This window comes from Pituophis catenifer, unplaced genomic scaffold (genome assembly GCF_029215685.1).
Source record: "Pituophis catenifer annectens isolate HBS135680 unplaced genomic scaffold, rPitCat1.0.hap2 SCAF_2, whole genome shotgun sequence".
NCBI lineage: Eukaryota > Metazoa > Chordata > Lepidosauria > Squamata > Colubridae > Pituophis > Pituophis catenifer.
Window position 1 is genome coordinate 157636170 of NW_027256882.1, and position 10939 is coordinate 157647108.

Here is a 10939-nt window from a genome sequence, read left to right on the forward strand (position 1 = left end):
CAGACCATGATGCAGTCCCACTGGAACAAGGCCCTCCAGCTCCTTGCCACCAGTGGCACTTTCCACCAGCCTTTGCCCAAAGCCCTGCACCAGGAGGCTGAAGCAGACCCCAAGTCGGAATTTCTGCTCCCCCAACCCGCACAAAAAGACCCTGAAGGGGGAGACTCTCTGCAGCAACACAAACGTTCATTGCACATATCCAGCCCAGGGGCCGTAGTTTGAGGACCCCTGATTTAGTGCAATATAAAAAAATGCAAATAATTTTTCTGCGGACCACCAAAATTTTCTCGCGTACCACCAATGGTCCACAGATCACCAGTTGGTGACCGCTGCTCTATGGGATCAGAGAGCTGGCACCAAAGGATCTTTCCTTTAGTGCATCTCTCTTCCCTGTTAGCCATGGGAACAACTGCAAGGAGAGAGGAGACCTGACTTCCCCACTTCTCTTGCCAGCATGTGCAAGAGAGGGGAAGAATGGAGAAAAAGCATGCATTTTGGGTGTCAGTTGGGTTGAAGAACATTGAACACATAGCGAAACAGATATTCAGCTCTCCTCACTGGTCACATGTCAAAAAATGGCCTCACCCAAACCTTTGGAACAGGAAGCAGTTGCACCCTGGACGGTGACACAGATATTCCGCTCTCCTCTCTGCATGTCAAAAATGGCCTCACCCAAACAGGAAGCAGTTGCACCCTGGAAGGTGGCACTAACAAGCGGCTTCTCTCCCACTTCCCTTCCCCCAATCGTTCTCCAATTGTGGAAGATCTCTGGATTGGAGACCTGGTGCTTAAAGAGCTGCTCTTCTGCCCCCACTCCCACCCCCCAGCAAAATTACCTTGTCATCCTTCCCAGTCCTAATAACTTGGGAGATCTGCTGCCAGATCTGGCCTAATTTGAAAATAAATTGGGAGATGGGAGTCACTTTGGCAGAGTGGGAAAGTCTTGACTAGTCAAAAGCCCCTGTGTGTGGGGGGGGGGGGCATAATAATGTTATGAGCTTGTAATCAATCAAGTATTAAATTCAATTATGTATATAGTTTCATTATTGTTTATATACTGTGTATTATTGTTTTTTATTATCTCTTACAGAAGTACCTGTCCTCTTTTTAATATATTTGCAAGTATGTTTGAATGTAATTAATATATGTACAATTATGACATTATTGACTTATGTGTCCATGTGTAGGTGAGGGGCCCCATATTAGTCTTGTTCCAACACTTAATAATCCTGTCAGCGGCCCTAGGGCAGCCTCCGAGACCCCAAGAACAGGGCAGGTAGTCCTTCTCCCACGCCTTACCTTACTTGGGGGGGCCACGAGCTGCAGACCATCCGAATGGCTGCGTTTGGCCTGGCAGAAAACACACACATACACACCCACTGCTCTTTAGTAATGGATCACGCGAAAACCCGAGGGCAGGCTCATGAGTACGTCGAAGAGCCTGTTATCCGTCCAGGAGTTTCTGAAAGGTTTGTCAATGCACCTTCCTCCTCCTGCCGCGGCCGGCGGAGGAGGGTGCGGGAAGAAGTCTTAGTCACTCATTGCTTTATTGAAAGAATCGACCTATTTTATCACGGACGGAGGGACGACTCTAATTCTGCGTACTCTGGAAAAACAAATACGGGGAAACCCTTATCAGCGTGGGTGATAAATCGTCTCTTGGCTGATGATTGACTCCCGTGGCGAAAAATGACCCGACCAGGTAACAACGGAGGTGTGTGTGTGTGTGAGGGGAGGAAAACCCTCTGACTCAGCTTCCCCCTCCCAAGTGCTGGTCAATGGGCCAGCTTTTTCTGATTGGCTGATAGGTAGCCAACTCTACGTTTCATTGGCTCCCCACATTCCCTATAAGGACTCTCTGCCCCGCCCGCTGTATTAATTTAGCCGGCGGGTGGGACTGCTGGGATTTTGCTGCAAGTCGCCGACGCTGGTGTTGTAGCTGTTGCCGCCGCCGCCGCCCGCTTCATTTACCAGCGCCATGAGGGAGAGAAGGACTCCTCAGCCAGTAGTGGCCCGGTGCAAGTTGGTTCTGGTGGGGGATGTACATTGCGGCAAGACGGCCATGCTTCAGGTGCTGGCCAAAGACTGCTACCCGGAGGTAAGAGGAACAGCCGAGAGGGGGGCATCCTCTTTGCGATTGCGGGAAGGGCGAAAAGCTTCCCGGCGGCTTTGGGTATCCGCGCTCTCTTTTGCCTCTCTTGGCGTTTCGCGGGGAATTGGATGCGTCCCTCATGCGGGATACCTCGGATGGGCTTCCTTCCTGCCCATGCGGCTTTCCCTCCAGCCGGGAGATCCACTTCGCTGGAATGGCAATCACGTGGCTCCCGGCCCTTTTTTGGGGGGGCTCGGCTCTGTCTTATCTAAGCCCTGGTCCTCTTGCAAAGCATCGGTTTCCGCCTCTGCGCCCCTCGTAGCTTTCCTGGAGTACTTTGCGCGCGAAGGATCTGTGTTGGTTGCGTCGGGGGGTGGGTGGGGGGCGGTTGCGGGCTGCTGCCGTTTCATCGGTTTGCAGCCTGTCGGTATTTCCTTCCTTCCCTCCCTCCCTCTCCTGCAAGCGGCTTGGGTTGCAGATGTATTCACTGGTCATCTCTACTGCTTGCTTGATGGTAATTACGATTTGGGGCTGTGTGCAAGTCCTGCGCAGGAATTGACCCCCTCCCTCCACCCCCAATCTCCATTTCTGCTCGTGTACATTACCTTTTGGGGCTGGAAAAGCCCCCTTCTTGTAAGCAACACATGCAACATAAAGACTTGCCGTGTTCACCGGGTGACACTTCTCTACCTTCCCTTTATCCTAGACCTACGTGCCCACTGTTTTTGAGAACTACACAGCATGCCTGGAAACGGAGGAGCAACGGGTGGAGCTCAGTCTGTGGGACACATCTGGTAAGGGCACCTCTTTCCTTCTGTGCTTGCCTGCTGCTGCTGCTCTGGACCGACCCACATCCTCTCCTTATGCTGCAATGGAGTGGTCTGAGTTGAAGGGCTAGCCTTGTGTAGGACCTATTAGCTGGCTAAGGGAGAGCAATCCTGAAAATCCTTTGCTACAGATTAGTGCCTGGTGTATGAAATGAGAAGGAGATCCTGTCTCTTTCTAATGGAGGTTAGGGGGAGGCAGAAGACTTTTTAGTCTGTTTAGTTTTGAGGTCGCAAAGACTACACTGCCGGTAGAAATGCACGAAGGTGCTTTTTTTGTCATAACCTAGGAAGGAACAATACATGGCCTGGCTTAGAGGTAGTTTTTGAGGCAAGTCTATGTGTATTTCAAAGCTTTAGCACAAAGAAAGGGTAATGCGTTTGTGTATGGTAGTGTTGCAGTCTTGGACTGGAAGGAGACATTTTTGCATTTATTTATATGCAAAAGGATATCTCAAGGATTTATTTTGGGGTGTGGGTATGATGGGGGAACTAGAAGGATTGGTAAGAATAAGATGTTAGGGCTTGCATCTTGACCAAATACCACCTCAGAATCATTAAAGGGAAGTGACTCTAAACATCTATGTATTTTGAGATTTCAAACCTGGGCTAGAGACTTTCTCTAGCTCCTTAAATAAGATGCTCTGGTATCCCAGGCTTTAAGTAAAACTGCAGCAGTCCCACCCCTCATGCTGCTCGCACCTGTTTTTTCCCCAGTCCTTCTGATAAATCCTATGAAGGCTGTTGAGCCGCCTCCCATATATTTCCTCCATCCCTTCATTTTTTTCTCTCCTGGAATGTGGGGTGTGTGTGTGTCTGTGATTTGCCCATTTTTCACACACATTGAGGAAGAATCCCGGCGCAAAGGGGTTCAGTGCATTCTGCAAGAGAAATCAAGAAGGGAAAGCAGCCCTTTACAATAAGGGGGCTCTTGAAAGTATTGTATGTGTGATGGAGGAGGTGCCAAGTAGAGAGTTCTCCTAGCAACTAGGGATGGGCATCATCCCCTCTTTTGAAGGGGACTGTAAGTGGGGGACCCTGGCTATTTGGATCCCCTTGTTGCCATGGTGATTGTGCTGGTGCAGGGAACCAGGGGCTGATTGCTATTCTAGGCACGAAGTGTCTGGGCTGCAGAAACATTTTGGATGCTGCGGTTCTTAGGGGGGGGAGAGAGAATAGCCTGTGTATATTATTCATCTCTCCCTCACTTTGCAGCCAACCAACAGTACATTGCCATAGTCCATTCTCTGTTCCTGCATGTATGGCATGCGTAGAACCCACACAACTCATTTTTCTCCATGTTTAATGAAAAATGTTACTAGGCAACTCCATTCTTCCCTCTAAGCTGCATACCCTCATAAATCTCTAAATGGAAAAGCCTGTACCCCTTTTTCATATTCAGTATTGCTTACATGTCAGGTGTGAAAGAGGAAATGGCCTTTGTTATGTAAAACCACAGTTGAACTATTTCCTGAGGATATTAAGGATGGGAGTGAGTAAGCAAAGCCCTGCAGATTTCTGATTCCTGTTACTTTTTCATGTTGGATAGGACCTGGGTATTTGCGGGACCGCCTTCTGCTGCCAATAGCCTCCCACCGACCAGTACGCTCCCACAGAGAGGGACTCCTCAGGCAATGTCGGCTGGCGACCCCCAGGAGGAGGGCCTTCTCTGTGGCAGCTCCTGCCCTCTGGAACGATTTGCCCCCAGAGATACGAAGGATATCGGATCTCCGGGTCTTTCGCCATGCCCTAAAAACTTTTCTTTTCCATCAAGCAGGGCTGGCGTGAACCCCCCCCCCTTTTCTAGCTTTTTTAGTTTTTTAAATTATCAATGGGTTTTAGTTTGAATGTTTTAAATTTTGGGGCCAAAGTTATGAAATTCTTTTAAAAATTTTAAATTTTGTATTGCTTTGTGTTTTAGTTTTGGCTGTGCACCGCCCTGAGTCCATTAGGAGAAGGGCGGTATACAAATTGAATAAAATAAAATAAATAAATAAATAATGTTATTCCTGGGGGGGGGGGTGTTGGGTGTTAAAAGCACAAAACCTGGAAGTGCATCTAATCCTAGCAGTGGGCAGTTCTATCATCTGGCATTAGAGCAAGCAACTTTTTTTTCCCCCTCAACGATATTGGCAAAGGGGAAGAGAGGATGTGTTGAGTCGCTTCATAGCTTTTCTCACTGCTTCTCGTAGGATCCCCATATTATGACAACGTGCGTCCCCTATGCTACAGTGACTCAGATGCTGTCCTGCTCTGTTTTGATGTCAGTCGCCCCGAGACCATGGATAGTGCAATGAAGAAGGTAAGGAAGGTGTGACCTGCCCAGAGGATCCCGTTGTCCTGCCTACTGGGACTTGACTTGATCTAAAGCTTTGAGGATGTTACTCTTTAAAGGGAAAAAGAGGACTCTCCTTATAAAGAAATATTAGTGACTTTGGGGGGCTGAGGAGAGAGAAGCTAACATCGCTAAAAGTAGGATGGAACAAAGAAATAGCTGCAGTTTTAAAACCCTACTTTAAACGTAATTTGCATACAGTACATTTAAATATAGTTCATATAATTACTCACTTTGTATGACATCATTTTGCTTTTTTGCCACAAAATGAATTTCATTGTTGTAGCAAGCATTTTGAATATTCTGGAACTTTTATAGAATAGAATTCTTGATTGGCCAAGTGTGATTGGACACACAAGGAATTTGTCTTGGTGCATACGCTCTCGGAGTACATGAAAGAAAAGATACATTTGTCAAGAATCATAAAGTACAACACTTAAAATACTTAATGATAGTCATAGGGAATAAATAAGCAATCAAATCACATTAGGCCTCTGAAAGGATTGTAGGAAGAACTTCTTGTTGTATTTTGTGAGAAGGAAATTCTACACTTTTTTTTTTAATGTGCACCACCGTAATCAAGATCACAACTAAGTTTCAGAGTCCAGAGGTTTCCTTCCTAGGTACTTTCAACCATATACTGCATTTGTGAAAAATGTCAACCCATACGTCTCTTTCCCTAATTTTATCATTTTTATTTTATTATATAAAATGCAAAAAAAAAAAAAGAAAATAGGAAATTAAGGGAGGGAAAGGGAATGGGGGAAAAGGGGGTGTGAGATACAAAGAGGAAGAGAAAAAGAAAGAAAAGGGGGCATTGACTTCCAACTCTTCCTAGCACAGTACAAGAAAAACACTCCAACCTCAACTTTTTGCTTTTACACATTAATATATAACTAGCCATTTCTATAACACCAAATCTTTCTAATCAACAAAACCAAGATCAAAGTTTCATTTTTTTTCTTCACAAGCACAAATTCCAGAAGTGATATCCAAATAAGAACATATTTTCCTCTTTAAATAATCAATTTCCCTAATTTTAGAAGAATGGGTTTGTATTCAGTGCAACTTGGCTCAGAATTAGAACTGTTGAGATCAAGGAAACTAGTGATTTCTTCTGTGTACATTTGAAAGGACCTTCATATTTCACATCGGGACATTTGATATTTTTAAAACCCTGCATTCATTGTGGCAAAAAAGGGAAATAGTGGCACCAATTGTTTAATTACTTTGCTTTGTGATGTATTTTTTAAAAAACTGGGCCTGGATAGCAGGGCATTGCAGTGGCAGAGCAGGGCAGTTTCTCTACCAAGATGTGCTTTTCAGACTTGTATTAAATGACTTGAATGTTTCTTTCACTGTGCTTTTTCTTTCCAGTGGAAGACTGAAATCTTGGACTATTGTCACAATACCCGTGTGCTGCTGATAGGATGCAAGATAGACCTGCGTACTGACTTCAGCACCCTGATGGAGTTGTCTCACCAAAAGCAAGCCCCCGTCTCTTACGAACAGGTGAGGCAATGCAGGATGTTGGTGCTGGTCTGGATATCTATTGCAATTCTTTCTTTCAACCCGGACCCTTCCTGGAGTATCAGGCTTCCTCATTTTCAAACTTGTTCTAGTTTCCCTTTTTTTTTTTCCTTTTCCCAAGATGACTAAAATAGTATCGGGAATGCTAGACTTAAGACTTGCATATGCTAATGAGCTTGTCATCTTTCACCGTCAAATATTGCTGTGTTATTGGAAATGCCTACAATGAAGCATTATTTCTATAAGAATATAAAATCTCTGCTGGATCACAGCCAATTCCTGCAAAAACATCCTGTTATCAAAGCCATGTACTTGAGATGGGTGGCCAGATAAACCTAAATCCATAAAGTTAATCCAGGGATGATGATGCTAGGCCACAGGCAGAAACCTGGTATACTCTAAATGGTTTGGACTGGTAGTTCTACTAAGATTAATCAAGGAAAAGTGAAAACGAAGAGCCGTGGTGGTTAGAATGCAGTATTGCAGGCTAAATCTGCTCATTGGCTGGCTCTAAGTTGACTCAGCTTTCCATCCTTCCAAGGTCGGTAAAATGAGGACCCAGATTGTTGGGGGGAATATGCTGACTCTGTAAACCAGGGGTTTCCAACTTCTGGTCTGTGGACTGGGCCATGGCATGTCAGAAACTGGAGCGCATAAACAAGCAAAGTCCCATCTGCGGGATGCAGGCAGCATGCGAAACTACTCCCCCTCCGGTCCAGGGGAAAAACCTCTCTCCACGGAACCAGTCCCTGGTGCCCAAATGGTTGGGGGAGGGGGCACTGCTGTAAATCGCTTAGAGAGGGCTGTAAAGCTCTATGAAGCGGTATATACAAGTCTATTGCTATTATGAGAACTCTAGTCTAAAATTCTGGAGGACACTAGATGACTGATTTCTATTCTAAGCTGTATTGCATCAGTGTTGGTGGCTACTGTTCTCTCCTATGTGAAAGGAACTTGAAAAGATCCCCGACTGAGTGAGAAAAGTGCTCTTTCATAGAAAGTGAAAGGTCATTTTACTTGGTCAGCTCCTGAAGGATGAGGGTAATAGTCAAGTCCTCATGGGGATCCCTTATTCCTCTACGGCCCCTGAAGACCCTACCCTGAGTCTGGTGTTCATCTGGCAAAAGCCCTAAAAGAAGTCCTAACGCCTACTTTCCTTTCCAGGGTTGTTCTGTAGCCAAGCAGCTGGGAGCAGAAAGTTACCTGGAATGCTCCGCCTTCACATCAGAGAAGAGCGTCCACAGCATCTTCCGGACAGTGGCGTCCCTCTGTCTCACCAAGCCTGGCCTCCCAGGGCCCCCCAAGAGCCCCACCCGAAGTTTTCCCAAGAGACTTCTCCGCCTTCCCAGCCGATCAGAGCTCATTTCTTCTACTTTTAAGAAGGAGAAAGCAAAAAGTTGTTCTGTCATGTGAAGAGCTGGCTGCAGAGGGGGGTGATGGAACCGCTGTGGACTCTGGGTCTCCAGGTGGCCCCTCCAGGGTGGGATTCATGGAATGGCTTGGCTCCTCCGAGCCAGAGCTGGAAAGTTCAGAAGGATCCAGTTTCCCTCTCTTCCTGCTATCGAGGGAGGAGAGGGAAACGGCAAAACATGGCTGGACGGCTCGAATGAAGATGGGTGCAAGACTTGCCTGCTCTGTAAGTCTTGGGGCTTGGCACAGCCACATCTTGGACAGTAGCAGCTCTGGTGACTATTGCGCATATTTGAAGGAACTGGGAGGAAAAAAATCACCACCAATATCCCGCCTTGCCACTTGCACAGTTAATATCTTCCTTTGGCCCTAGGTCATCACATCCATCTGCTGCTTGTCAATTGCCTGTTGGATGCGGACTGAGTGCAAGCATCTCTCCTTTCTCCCTCTGCGCTGACACATGTACCCCTCTATATCTAGGATACAGGTGCCCAGACATCCTTCCTTGTGGAGATAAAGCTGGGGGGTGGGAAGAGAGAATGACCTATTGATCTTGTGTATATGTGTGGAAAGAAAGGAAATATTGAGGGGGGGGGAGATCTGTGAAATGTTCAGTGTTATTAAAAGAGAACTTATTTATTAATGAAAATATAATACAGATTAACCGTCTTATTCAAAGGGCTTTCTTCTTTGCCATCACCTCTCTTCTGCTGTCCCAATGATTTTACAAAACTTCGAATTTGATTCCTTTTCCTCATACCCCGCCCCCCTGTCTTTGGGGTTGGTTCCTATTGTTCTAGCTGTGGGTCAAAGTCTTAAAGTAATCTTCCAAATGACTCTAGCAAGGAACTTTGGGAGCTACCTGACGCAGCTTTAGTCAATCATAGTATAGGAAATCAGCTGGATCGGTGATAGGCAATACATACAGCTTTTAAATTCCAACTCCCACCAATCCTAGTCTCTTTGGCCAACAGGGAAGGATGCTGGCAGTTGCAATCAATAGCTTTTGGGAGGCTACTTTGTTTTAGTTCCTGAAACATAAACATTTTATTTCAGATTTGTATTCCCAGGCCAGGATTTTGCTGTATTTTTAATTTGGAAATCTATTCTGCAAATGCTGCTATGCTGGAGGCCCCTGACTTTAAATAGAGATCTTTAATTTAAACCACATCTCCTTTCTGTATAGTGATCGTAAATTGCCCCAATAGCTCATGTGGGCTAATTGTGGCCTGGTTTTAATGGACAAACTGAGCCTCTATCCAGTAGCATCTAAACTATGTTTCTGGTTGCAATTATCCTGTGAATGCTAAGGGCGTCATGGAATTTGAAGACTTTAAAATGCCGGATTGATACAATCAGCAGAGTAGGAGAAATCCTTTGGTTCTGGAAAAAAACACATTGCTGCTTCTGTCACAGCAGCCTATCTACTAATTGTATATTTATTTAGATTTTATTTTGTTGAGTTCAAAGCATATCTAGCACTCTCCCCTGCATTTCCCAGAGATAATCCTGTGTTAGTGAATGTTTATCAAGGAAGAGGGCTTATTCTCTTGTATGACAAGTACGGGTAGTCCTCAACTTATGACAATTAAACCCAAAATTTATGTTGAGTTTTGCCCCATTTTATGATCTTGCCACAGTTGTTAAGTGAATCACTGCAATTATTAAATTAGTAACCCGGTGGTTAAGTGAATCTGGCCTCCCCATTGGCTTGGCTTGTCAGAAGGTTGCAAAAGGTTATCACATGTCTTCAGGACACGGCAGCCATCATAAATATGAGTCAATTGCCAAAGGTCTGAGTTTTGATCACATGATCATGGGGATGCTGCAATGATTGTTAAATGTGAAAAATGGCCATCACTTTTTTCAGTGCTGTTGAACTTTGAACGGTCACTAAATGAACTGTTGTAAGTTGAGGACTACCTGTAGTCTTCCTTGGCGAAATGATCTATAAATGGTTGCTTATTTGGATATGGGACCAGGTCCTTTTTTCCCCTAATGGATTCTTATAAATACTTTTGCTTCAAGCAATTGTTGATGCCTGATGCTCATCTGCCAATGGTTAAGCTTCATGACCCAATAGGAATGTTTTGCAACATAGCCGCAGACTGGAAAGGGTACATTTGAATGCGTCGCACAAGAGTAATGTTGCTGGTTTATTTAACTTTACATTTGATGAGGTCCTTTTCACAAAGATGTTACACATTTCTTCATTGCAATAGGTGCAAAGCCTGTTGGCCAAATCTGTTCACCAATTTCAGTGATGCATTGCTCAAATAGAAAGTGCACCTGACAGTATGACAGGTGCTTTGCTATTATTGAGCAGAAGAAAGAGGTCAAGCTTGGCAGAAGATTTTATTGCTAGGCTGAAGGCGGCTCCTCCTAACTTGAATGCATATATAAAGCTTATGTAAACTTGCTGAATCAGGTCAATTTATGACGTGGCCATGTAGTTCCCTTGACAATTACATGGTAGAGGATTGCCAATGCCTTCCAGGATACTTCTTACATTTTTTATTATAGCCCAGTGTTTCTCAACCATGACAACTTTATGGAGTGTGGAATTCAGTCCCCAGAATTTTCGAGTCAGCAAGCTTCTGGGGGGTTTGAGGAGTGGAGGTCTACAGACCTTAAAATTGCCAAGATTGAAAGGCACTGAGCCAACCTGTAATTCTCGAATTCTAATCCTGTTTAGCTCTCAGACCTGGACAAGTCCAGAAGAGGTCAAAAATATAGTTGAATGTTGGT

At 45.1% G+C, this 10939-nt stretch overlaps 1 protein-coding gene across 1 annotated transcript; it reads left to right on the forward strand.

Moving 5' to 3' along the window:
- Positions 1 to 1963: 1963 nt before the first annotated feature.
- RND1 (Rho family GTPase 1) lies at positions 1964 to 8798 on the forward strand. Its single transcript, XM_070934894.1, has 5 exons — positions 1964 to 2098; positions 2799 to 2886; positions 5109 to 5218; positions 6629 to 6763; positions 7946 to 8798. The coding sequence occupies exons 1-5, from the start codon at positions 1979 to 1981 to the stop codon at positions 8192 to 8194; spliced, it is 702 nt and encodes a 233-aa protein (XP_070790995.1). The 5' UTR covers positions 1964 to 1978; the 3' UTR covers positions 8195 to 8798.
- The last annotated feature ends 2141 nt before the right edge of the window (positions 8799 to 10939 follow it).

Excerpts from the sequence above, each read along its gene's own strand:
- RND1 (XM_070934894.1), top strand. The coding sequence starts at position 1,979 with ATGAGGGAGAGAAGGACTCCTCAGCCAGTAGTGGCCCGGTGCAAGTTG. Across the intron at positions 2,099-2,798 it reads CCAAAGACTGCTACCCGGAG|ACCTACGTGCCCACTGTTTT; the intron begins GTAAGAGGAACA and ends CCTTTATCCTAG. Across the intron at positions 2,887-5,108 it reads CAGTCTGTGGGACACATCTG|GATCCCCATATTATGACAAC; the intron begins GTAAGGGCACCT and ends TGCTTCTCGTAG.